The sequence below is a fragment of the Terrapene carolina genome, unplaced genomic scaffold (assembly GCF_002925995.2).
Source record: "Terrapene carolina triunguis isolate 2854851 unplaced genomic scaffold, T_m_triunguis-2.0 Scaffold96, whole genome shotgun sequence".
NCBI lineage: Eukaryota > Metazoa > Chordata > Testudines > Emydidae > Terrapene > Terrapene triunguis.
Genome location: NW_020664447.1, coordinates 54948976 through 54961758, shown reverse-complemented (window position 1 = coordinate 54961758; position 12783 = coordinate 54948976). Strand labels below are relative to the sequence as shown.

Here is a 12783-nt window from a genome sequence, read left to right as displayed (position 1 = left end):
TTCACGAATGTTTGATCGGAATGCGTAACAGGTTTATGTTCAAGGAGAACTAGTGAAGTAATAAAATATACATGCAATGTACAGTTGAACCTGCTTATAATGAATTCACATATAATGAAACACTATTTACTAGTACAGTGAAGTAGAGTGAAAGCTCCACATTATTTCAAGGCACTGCAATGTGTAAAATAAAATCCTACTTAGTAACAGTGAACTTCCACTTAAAAAAAAAGGACTTCTTCTAAAATTGCAGCAGTAGAGCCTCCAATTGGGTGGAGACACAGCATTAAAATGTTTCATTCTGCTTTTTTGTAGGCAGAGGCGTGGGTGAACCTGAGCCAGAGTGCTTATATTTAAATATGTTCCTGTCTGACAGTGACCAGTGTTCAAATACATTTTTTTATTCCAAAACAGGACACTGAAAAAGGAGAGTGTATACTATGAAAACTTACACAAGATTTTTTAAACCATGACCCACAGACCTGAAGAAATCAGACATTCTGTACGACAGGAGAGCCTGTAATAGCATTGTATTCTGTATCACTGGAGAGAGAGCCTGTAACAGCATTGTATAGGGCTGCATGTGTTATTTCAACAGGTAGATTACAGATGCAACAGACAACAATAACCCACTTACTTTACATCACTACTGTAACAGCCTTACTGTATTTAGCAGCTATCCCAGTGCATGAGAACACATACTTTTCAGAATGAAAGGATATGAGAGTAACACTTGCATATTTTTGATATCACAAGCATGATGATAACTAGTCATATTCTTATACTTTGAATGATGCCATTTCCATTCTTTCAGGAAAAATATTACATGGCAGATGGTATAAATGGACATATATGAATAGGGACAAATACATGTATGATCCCTAGATCATTAGTCTGAAAGTCCGTTGTTTTTTGCCCTCCCTGTCTACCTCCTTCCAGTGTAAAATTATGACATTTTTCATCTAATATTCTTTCTTCTAGCAAGAAGGGCCACTGAAAGCTGCCTACATAGCCAATGCTAATATCAATATTAATATCAATACTAATAGTCAGCTGTCAAGTGCTGACCTACAAAGTCAGAGATTCCTATCTGTCCCTTAGAGGTGGCCACTTCTGATGCCTCCAACTACATACAGCCTTATACCATATAGTCCAGTCCAGTGTTTCAAGTGTATAACTAATGACAACAGATAGAAAATGAAGGGTTGATGATATCCTGCTCAATCTAGAATACGTCTCCTCTAAAACATAAAAATTAATAGCCAAAATAAAACAGAATGAAATTCAGTTCTGCCAAAGGCAGACCAGAGATCTAACAACCACGTTTTTAAAGGCTTTCAGTATTTCTAACTTCATTAAAAATTGTTACATTAATTATAACAGAAAGGGAGATCACACTTATCTGCCTGAGAAAAGGTAGGATTTAAAGATGACACTAAAAATGTCAGTCTTAAAAGATTATACACATCACCCGAAACACTGTACAAGACGGATTTACATATATGGGTTCTAAAGTAAGGCCAACAGCCCCTGGGCTTGGGTGCTCCAATGGGTACACAGGTCAGAAATACCCATTTTATTTATCTAACTGCTCATTTGAACACACAGTTTAGATGCTCACATTTGAAACTAGGTCCATTTTGGCTAAATTTCTAACTACATTAGCTTAGAGGTCAAAATATTTTATGAATAAATGGTAAGAAAATAAATGAAATTCAGGTCTTCATTTTGGTGACCGACAAAATTTGAAGTGCTTGAATTTACTATTAACCTGAATTCAGTTTTTAATATACCATACAATAAATGACCCCAAGCCAAGAAATGTTACCATGCTCCACCCAAAATCATCTTTTTGTACACTATGAAAATAAACAAAAACACAATAACTGCAAATCACTTTACAACAAATCATTTAATCTCCATCTCCCAGAAACCTGCTATCATAGTTATACTGACAGTTTGTTTTTAAATAAAATATAAATAGAATAAGAGGTTTATTTCACCTTCACATGGTGTCTTTCTCATGCAGACCTCAGATTTCCACATTTGTATCCCTTTAAAGGATTTGATATGCAGGGAAAGAAGAAAGGATGATGGTAAAAATTTCAATTTAGATATTACTACAGGCTGCCACAATCCATACTAAACAATATTCTATTTTCATACCTTTTACTGATGTGTTGGGTGGAGGTCCTTCCATTCTCAAGTTCCACGGAGGATCCCCCTGATTAGCAAAGTCCCTCATTTTCAGATAGCTAATTGTAAGTCGGATGATGGATGCCTTGTCAAGCTGACTTGTAATGGCTGCAGGGAGCGGCAACAACTTTGCCAACTCATAGAATTCAAAATTTTCCTTTCCCCGGCGAGAGCGAGCAGCATCTCGGGACTTTTCCTTTCGCAAGGCTTGTAAACTGAAACAAAAACAACAAAGGCGGACATTCATCAGTATTAGTGTTCTGTCACATTTAACCCACTTGCTTTCATTGATGGGTTCCTATACAAATTACCAACATTTTCCAAATGCTGACATGTATAGATATGCAATTTTCAGGATATACTTCAACAATACTATGCTCTTTCAATATTTGAATACTAATGATGGTATTTTCCTTTCAGTAGTAGCAAACAAGTTAAGTAACCATTCTTAATTCAGTTCTGTCATCCTCTAAGCCTGACCGCCCTGACCACCAACCAGTCTCACCCATTCACAGGGCAGATGGATTTGCCAGGGGTTTCCCTGGATGGATTAAAAGGGCTCCTTAACCATCGTGACCAATCAGAGCCCAGCTTTGTGTCACGCTCTACCAAAGGTCATACCTCTGACTCTAAGAGTCCCTCTTATTAAGCCTCATTATGAGAAGCTGGGGGAAGAGCAAAGAGCCACTCACATTCTCCTCTCACCATCCACGTGCTTTGGGAGATGTCTTATCCAAACAGTTGTCCCTTATCCTTGGGATATTTGTATTGCCATTTAATTGTTTACTGTATGTTATTGTTATGTTGACTAGCCATTGCATTTTCTTTCTGTTCAGATCAAGCTAGAATCCTATTTGGGTTTCCACTAGCTCAAGCTTGTTATGTTGCAACGTTGGTGGGGACATGGTCTTTGCAGAAGGTAAATTTATTCAGCAGCTCTGGCTGGCACAGTAGGAAAGTAGGAGTAACTATTTCCCATAAATGTGGGATTCAATGTAGAGGCAGTGAAAGAACAACGTGAATGGGTGTGTGTGGAGGAATAGAAGGTGGAGAGATCACCCTGGCTTCTGCTCTCCAGCCCAATCATGGGCACTGGGGTGGCCGCTCCTGCATCTCCGGGTCCTGCTCTTGCCTCTGCCCCCCATATGAATATACAGTTACTGCCTCCCGATTGGTGTAGGTGTGCCCTGTCCCCACCCACTGCTGGGGAAGTGGTTGCCCAGAACCTGATTAGCTCTCAACTCCCAAACAATCAGCCAATGGGGAGGCAGTAACTGGAACTGGGTGGCATAAGGTCGTGTCAGAGGGGAAGTGCAGCTGAGCTGGGACTGAAGCATGGATACGGAGGCAGAAACAAAGTTCAGTCCCCACAATGTTTACTTTGCACCCCTCTGCCCCACTCGTTCCACTGCCCCTGGTTCAATATGCAGCTCTGACCAAGAGACCCACTGGGAGAAACTGCCTGGAGTCTCTCAGTAGGGGCTCTAACCATCTCTATGGAGGTGGAGCATGGCTTGTGGTACATGCCTGGGTAAGCCGGATAGTATTTCTGCACAAGTACCCAGAATTTGGTTTTGACCTTGGTGTCTGCCATTCAGTACCACGTGTGGCTTATGTGTGGGCTGAGCAGTTACAACTACCCTTTGCTGGAAAGACTATGTTCATTGCCTTCCTTCATTTGTTTACATTCTTGTTTGTTTAATAATGATATGGCCATTTCCTTCTATTTCCAAACTAATTTGAATCTTTGAGAAGATTACTGGCCAATGGATGGGATTGAGGGGAAGCTGCAGAGGTGATATATCTTGATTTAAGTAAGGTTTTTACCACAGCTCCACATCACATTCTCATAAGTAAACAAGGGAAATGTGGTGTAAATGTAATTACTATAAGGTGGGTTCATAACCACTTAAACACTGTACACAAAGAGTAGTTACTGTCAAACTAGAAGGACACACATATTGGGGAACCGCAAGGACCTGTCATGGGTCCAGTATTATTTATACCATTTTCATTAATGACTTTGAAAGTGGAATGGAGAATATGCTTATAAAATCTGTGGAACTGGAAGGAGTTGCAAGCACTTTGAAGGACAGGATTAGAATTCAAAATTGATAAATTGGAGAATTGGTCTGAAATCAAAAAGATGAAATTCAATAAAGACAAGTGCATAGTACTTCACTTAGGAAAGCAAATTCAGCTGCACAAATACAAAATGGGAAATAACTGGCTAGGTGGTCATACTGCTGAAAAGGATCTGGGGGTTACAGTGGATCACAAATTGAATATGAGGTCAACAATGTGATGCAGTTGCAACAAAGGTTAATATTTGGAGGTGTATTACAGGAGCATTATATGTAAGATACAGGAGGTAATTGTCCCACTGTGCTTCATACTGGTGAGGCCTCAGCAGGAGTACTGTGTCCAATTCTGGGCGCCACACTTTAGGAAACATGGACAAATAGGAGAGAGTCCAGAGGAGAGCAACAGATATAATAAAAGATTTAGAAAACCTAACCTATGAGGAAAGGTTAAAAAAACTGTCCATGTTTAGTCTTGAGAAAAGAAGACTGAGGGAGGTCCTGATAATCTTCAAATATACTAACAGTTGTTATAAAGAGGACAATGATCAATTGTTCTCCATGTCCATTGAAGCATGGACAAGAAGTAATTGGCTCAATCTGCAGCAAAGGAGATTTAGGCTCAGTATTAGGAACAACTTTCTAAACTGGATAGTTAAATACTTGAATATACTCCCAAAGGTGTTTGTTGAATCCCCATAATTGAACATTTTTGAGAACAGGTTACACAAATAGCTGCCAGGATGGCCTAGATATACATGGTCTTGCTTCAGCACGGCATATGGGATGTACCACCATTCATTTCTCAGTCAAGAAGGAACTATGCCCAACTAGCTTAACAGAGGCCATGGGCATACTCAAGCCCCAAGCCAAGCTTGAGCAGTCCAATAGAGCTGAGAGCATGCTCAGTTCTATTTTCAACAGCTGCACAACCTACTGTGAGTAGTGTCTAGTTTTGGTGAATCACATAGATGGGGCTTATTTTGTGGGTGGAGCTGAAGAGTACCACTACCCCTCTTACCCAATGTTACCCCTGGCTTTTTTGGTGAAACCCCTGAAAAATTGGTCAGATCCAGTTGCTTTACCCTGCTAAGGCACCACGATGCAGACAGAAAGCTGAGGCTTTACTCTGATGTAGAGGAATCCTCAAGGGACATAAAGGTTCTGGTTACTCATTTTTTCACTTCATATAGGGGAGGAGGAGAGGTGAGGCTGGACCACGCAATACTCCAGGGGATACACTGAAGTGCTCCACCCTATGGAACTGCTCAATTTGGCACAAATTAGAACAATCCTTAAACTCCAAATTACACTGAGAGCCATTACAGGTTCCAGCAACTCCAGAATTAGAGGAGCAGAAGAGTAATTGCCTGAAGTGCACTAAAAATAGTGGCCTGCTAAACCCAAGGTTCTGAGTTCAATCCTTGAAGGGGCCACTTAGGGATCTGGGGCAAAAATCAGTACTTGGTCCTGCTAGTGAAGACAGGGGGCTGGACTCAATGACCTTCCAGGGTCCCTTCCAGTTCTATGAGATAGGTATCTCTCTCTATATATATATATTTTATAACTTGATATCAGAGGCACCATATCCCACATGTTAGAATACACAGAGGCTCTTGAAGAAAAAAGGGGAGGTACCCAACTGCTAGCCCTAGTTGATTCTGAAAAATTATGTCACAAACTATCATGTTATGTCTACAAGAGCAAAGCTATTCTGGGTAATTTTAAGGTTTCTAAGATGTATTATTTATAATCTTCCTTTCCTTTTCTAGCCTGTACAGCAGGACTAATGGTGAGTTTGGTTTTACAGTTGGAGGAATATAATAGATCATCTTTAAAATGTTATTCAGGTACTATGTACATTTCTAAAGTAGAAATTCCATAAAACATGGCAGATGCAGAATACATGATGGTGTGTTGTGGTATCAAAGTTTTATTGACACTCATTTGGGATAACCTGCATAACTCACTCATGACTTCAATATTCTTCTGCTCATTCCAGTCTTACACTGATACACCCTTTCTACCACACCCAACATGTATTCTATGTATCTTTAACTTTTATAGTCTGCAAAAATGAAGAGCTTCACACTCAGTGATTATGCAGACTACCATGGCATTTTTTTTAAAAAGGTTACAAAATAAACATATATGCTGACCGACATTAATAATTCCTTAGATTATTGATGGTCTGTTTATTTTCTGCATTTGTCTCTGTTTTGACAAGATAATCAATTAAGTAAGTTTCAGTTTCAATTTTTAGCGCTGCAAGTCTGTGTTTCAAACAGAATCGGTGAATGTTTATATTTACACACAACTGCTCCTATTTGTATTTTGAAAATACAATCTTGGAGCCATTGTTATTTGTCTCTGGTTTCATATGGGTGTGCTTGTTTGGGTTTTTTTTTAATTTGGACACATTTTTACATTGTCCCTTTAAACCCAATTCTCAATACAATTCAAGAATCCCCTCAGTGAGATTCTTTTGAAATGTCAGTTTTCACAACTCTGACCCTGCATAATTACACCAGCACTACAGGTCCCATAGTCTTTTAAAGTGACAGCACTGAATTTGTAATAAATAGTGATTGGTTTGGAGGGCTACAGCAATAAAATAAAGCTCTAGGGACAGAAAGGTTGTTGAAACTATGATCTAATGGCTGAAGCCAATGGCAATGACACTGTGTGTACTTTAGTTTATTGCCCATTTTCATTAACTAGTACCAAAAAATGTAGCAAATTCTCACAAGGTGTGCAAATTAGTTTTTGTAATGCTACTGAAATCCTGCATTTTCACCGGTGGTGCTGGAATATTTAATAGTGGGGGAGCTGAAAGTAAATTTTACTTTTTACCTCATGCCCCCCCCATGTCCCCTCATGCCCCTGTCCGCACCCCCTCCATCCCCCAGAGCTGGGGCCAGGAGCAGGGTCGTGTCTCCGGGAGGGGGCTGACCCAGGCAGGGGTAAGGGGGCTGAGGCCGGGGCCACAGCTGGGGGCAGGCATGGGGCCAGGAGCAGAGTCCCGGGCACGGGGCCGGCAGCCAGGACCTCACATGCGGAGCCAGGAGCAGACCTCAGCTGCAGGGGCCGGCGGCCAGGACCCTGGGAGCAGAACCATGGGATCCGGGATCCAGGAATGGAACCCTGGGAGCTGGGGGCCAGGGGCCCAGGAGAAGAGCCCCGGGCGTGGGGCTGGGGAGCAGAGTCCTGGGTGTGGGGCCCCGCATAAAACCTGCGGCCAGGGCCCCACATAAAACCTGGGGGTGCTGCAGCACCCCTCGCACCCCTAGTTCCTGTGCCTATGGTTTTCACAAGAAGGCCTGCAAACACTGTAAGACCCCAGAATTCTTTGCAGCACTGTACAGTGACAGCAGTGATCATCATCATACACACAAATTCAACTAGTGAATTTCTTAAGCCTCTAATAGAAATGAGGATTTCATTTAGTAGCGGCAAAACCAGATCCAGTACAATAATACTTAATACCTAATAATGTCTAACCATTTTATATGTAATCATTAAATACAGATAATTAAAACATTTCTGTAGTCTTTCATCCAAAAATCTCGAAGTGCACTATAAACATTCTTCAGTTAAGCCTCAAAGCACATTTATCATCAGATGGATATTATATCTCCTTTACAAAAGGGGAATCTAAAACACACAAAGGTCATGTGAATTGTGCAAGATCACAGAGTGAATTATTGGCAGATAATAGACTAGAGCCCAGGAGTCCTAACTCCCAGTCCTATGCACTAACTCTCACCACTAAATAACACAGACTTTCAATTATCTGCATTTTTTTCTGTACATTTTCTAGGGTAGCCAAGATAACACCTCTAATTTTTAAATAGGTAACTAGGTTAGAAGTAGTATGATGTATGGAAATACAGTGCACTCCTTTTATAAGCGTCACATCCATCCTGGATATTTTGATTCTTATCAGCAGTTGATTCTTACAAGCAGAGTATTTTAGTTAGTATAGGAATGATTTTGTCCCAGTGGTTTTGATCACTATATGCAGTTGATTCTTATATCAATGATTCTTATAAATGGAGTGCACTGCAAATATAGACTGCTACTTACACAACTTACTAAATGTACAGTAGTTTTTTAATTATACACGGTAAATACTAGAAATACACTTTCTCACCTTGTATTCAACTTACTATCACTAACCTACAGTGCGCCACATCACTGTATTACTCTTTTTTAGTTAAACCTATGCAACTGAATACATAGATGGGTCAATTTTAGCTGATTTGAGAGAGAGAGAGAGAAAGAGAGAGAGAGAGAGATTTCAAACGTTCTGACCTAACATAGCACTCTCTCATCAGTCCCTCTTTTAGCCACATTTCTGACTGGGATAATTTTGGCTGGTGTGTTCAGGGAGACAAAGACAACCAAGGTGGGGGTTAAAGATGGTTCACATCAGTGGGTGAGCACAGCAGCTGGCTATTAATGTTTGAGTGGGGTATTACAATAATCTGTTGTCTATGACCACCAATGCTATGGCATATAAATGTCCCCCCCTCAAACTTCATTGATGATCCTGGTGCATCAGTGACCTGTGACAAATTAATTAAACCAGAAGACAGAAACTGGAACAGCACTGAATCCAACAGTCTGCAACAGAGGATTTCTTATGCTTTTATGCCACTATTATTGTATCTGAACTTTTTGGCCAATACATTGACACAGTGGCTTCTGAAAGGGTATATCCAGTGCACGCCAATACCTGATTAATGCAACAACGGGGGGAATTAAGATTGCATATAGAAAAAAGAAATGGGCTACTGATAGAGAAAAAAACATGAGGAAAAAGTAATGGTCCATGAACTGGTCCCTTTCACATTTCAGAGATTCTTATTCAACCTCCAACAAGGAAGCTGCTTGTGGGAGAGGAAGTGGTGATGAGAAACTTCTATCTCTCCCTCTGTGGCAGAACGTATGGTCCCTGACCTTAGCAGGAGGTCAGTTAGCCATGGGTGAACAGTCACGACAACTGACCTTAAAAATATTGGTTCTTCCAATGTGGTGGACATCTATGGTTAAGAGACAGAGTGGAAAAAGGTAATCTTGTGGTTAAAGCACAATACTGGGAGTTAAGAGATACTCACTCTATTTTCGGATTTGCAACATTTGTGTGTGTGCATGGTAAATCACTTAAGCAGTCCATGTTTCAGTTTCCTCATTTCTAAAATGGGAATAATAATTAAGGCTAAGATTTTGTCACAGATATTTTTAGTAAAAGTCATAGACAGATCATGGGCAACAAAGAAAAATTCACAGAAGCCCATGACCTGTTCCTGACTTTTACTAAAAATATCAGTGAGAAAAATAGGGAGCTGTGGAGTCCCCACACCACCCGCAGCAGCTGGGCAGCTGCGGGGGCTCCGGCTTGGAGCTCTGGGGGTGGAGCTCAGAGGTCCAGGATCCCCCGCTGCCCACGAGGGCTCGGCATTCTCAGGGGCCCTCACCGCCCACAGCTCCCGGCCGCTGCGGGCTGAAGTCACGGAGGACTCTGGAGGTCATGGATTCCATTACTTCTGCGATCTTCATGACAAAATCACTGCCTTAATAATACTTATAAATTTGTTAATTAATGTTTGTAAAATCATCTTGAGATCCTTGAAGGGGAAGATCCACATATGTACAAAGTAATATTATTAATTATTAAGAAAAGTTTATTGAACATCAGAAGACACAACTGTGGTTGTGAGTCACCCTGGTTATTCACCAAAACCTCATTTTTAGTGCACTTCAGGCAATTACCATGATCATGGGTACCAAATGGATGCTATAATCAGAACTGCTTGACAATACAACTTCAACAAGACCTTGGATTGTGGGCACAGAACCACCATATGGTCATGTGTTGTGATGGGAAAGGTTCCAGGTCCACCACACATTTGTGAGCATTGTAAAGGCAGGCAGGCAGAGACATTCAACTTGCACCATTACTGATGGTGGGAGGAGACCGCAATGCTGATGCTAAGATTCTCCATGTTTTATGTTTTGTTTTTTACATTATTCTAATAGCAGTTCTAAAGTACTTGTTAAATAATAGAGGGTTTTTTTCAGTATAACAGTTACAAATGAGCAGAGGAAAATGAAACAAAATATACTGTGGTCCTATAGGATCTTAATCTTAATTGAAAATCAAAATCATACCTGGCTTTGCAAAACTGTAAATTAAATACAAATAGCCTACCAAAATCAATACCTAAGCCATCCTCAAGTTTTGTTCATTTCTAGCTTCTATACTATTATCAATGGCTCCTTTGGATTGTGTTTATTATTCTGACTTAACTTCTAAATAGGTATTTTTCCCCTTTCAGCTTTTCTTTTATCCCAGTTATTATTTTTCTTGGTAAAACTGCATACCATGTCACATCCATAGATACTTCCCTTGTTCTACAGGTGGTATCCCAACTCAGAATTTAAAAACTTCTAGGATTACTAAAACTAATGAGGTTATTACATAGAAGAGAACAATATTTTTATATGAAGGGAAAAAAACTCCCAAAGGCCTCAGAGGGGAGGGTCAAAAACCTTTTACATCTGAGAAGTCAGCTAAACAGATTTTTATGGATTCCCCTAATTGTTTGCTTAGGAGATCCTAGCATTGCACAGTTCTACTATTTATCAATTAATCTGGCATGTAGCCTCAAAGGAGGAAGGCAAACCTGTATTAAAAATTCAACCATCAAAAATTCATCAAAGGACTCCAGGATTTTAATTCCTGAACCTTTGAACACCCTCAATACTTGGTCAGATCTCTGGTCATAGTTAGCAGTGGAATCTATAGTTACTACAATATCCACACTTGCTCTGACATGTGCCGCATGAGGAGACTTTCAGGTGAAAGTGCAACATATAATCCACTGAGCCACAATGCCTTTCCAAACAGTTCTTCTCATCAGACAAGATATATCTGACATCGGACTAAGTTCAAAGTCAATCAAATCAAGCCCTGTGCATGAACAAACACTTTTCAGGGGCATTCATTTTTCCATGCCATAAATATCAGGGCTCTTACAAGGCAAAAGTTAGCCAAAAATGTAAACAAAACTATTATCTGGCATTATCATGAATAGTATAGTCCACAAATTGAAGCCCTTTAATGCTGTCCAAGAAAAAGTAATGACTGCAGAAACCTTTCTTTAATGTGTGAAGAAAGCTACACTGTATATGCTGCAAGTTAAAGCTGGAACCTTCAAGTTCAAGGTAAGAACTCTGCTGCTTAACTAATGCACTGCTCATAGCTGTCATCATTAATTTATGTTAGCCTCTGTAAACATCAAGAGTATAATAGGCCAATTTCACAACTAAATATAGATGCACATTTTGCCCTTATATAAATGGCAGATTGCTGCTGTAGATCATCACTGCAGCAACACGTCAGTAAAGATGCACTGTTTGATGGTCCGATGCTCACACAATATATAAAACCAGTTGTAATGGTTGTTTGGAAGCAAAGTGTAACATAGCAGCAAAATTTCATTTGTTCCACAAACTCAGGATATATTAAGCTTCGCTGACAAAGACTGTTTGATGTGCTAAATCAGTTTGACCTTCATTTTTGCTTTATATTTCTCATTTAACACATGAAATGACCATTTTTTTTCTCTATACAAGAAAATATCATAGAACTGGAATACCATTAAAATGCCGCCTTTCCTTATATGTAGCAAAAAATAAGTTTTAGGTATTTCAACAATTTTTGTAAATGAGATGTTATAAGTTGTTAAAAATAATGCACATATTAACCCAAGTTTTTGATAATCACATCTAGGTTTTGTATTTGTTTGACATCAAAATGTTACGGAAGTGGATCAAGTAAATGCATGGTCAGTAAAGGTGTTTGAATCTTATTAAATTAAGTGCTTTATCACCAATAAGCATCTTTGTTGCAATGCTTTAAATGACAGGCTTTACTTTCAAAGTGAGTTATTAGAACAGTAATAATAGGAAGCTAGCAGGTTTTTTAGGATGTCTAACCAACATTCTACACAATTTTTTAAACTATTGTACACTTTAATTCAAACAGCAATTAAATATGCTGATATAACACCAAATCTTTTAATTGTACCATTCAACTCAGACCCAAATTCCACAACTGAATTGTAGTGTTGTGATCTTTTTTTGAACCATGCAATTGGCAGCGTCAGGATAATAGAGAAACTGCAGTTTTATCAAGCAATTTTGCAGCACCAAACAAACAGCACTTTACCTTGGAGCAACTTGTACATTTCACACCTTAAATTTCTATTTACCAAATCAGCTAATCACTTCACAATTGAACTTCTCAGAACAAAAAATTATCAATTAAAGTGGTTGAAACTCCTGCAAATTATCATTTAGGAATGAAGTAATTGCTTTCATCAGGGCAGAAAAGCCCGCCAGAACAGAAATGTCACTTTAGATTAGTGTTCTCACTCCTGAAGCTATGGATGACACAGCTGATATAAGACTAAATGCCAAGACCAATCAATTGCTTTTG

General features: G+C 39.6%; 1 protein-coding gene across 2 annotated transcripts in view; it reads right to left on the bottom strand.

Annotated features, from left to right (window-relative positions):
• The window catches only part of NPAS3 (neuronal PAS domain protein 3), an 804768-nt gene that overhangs the window by 563487 nt on the left and 228498 nt on the right, over positions 1–12783 (bottom strand). For both annotated transcript variants that reach the window (XM_024196025.3, XM_029911526.1), the window contains one exon: positions 2167–2411. In XM_024196025.3, coding sequence (XP_024051793.1) covers positions 2167–2411 — 245 coding nt within the window. The remainder of the gene's footprint in view (positions 1–2166; positions 2412–12783) is intronic.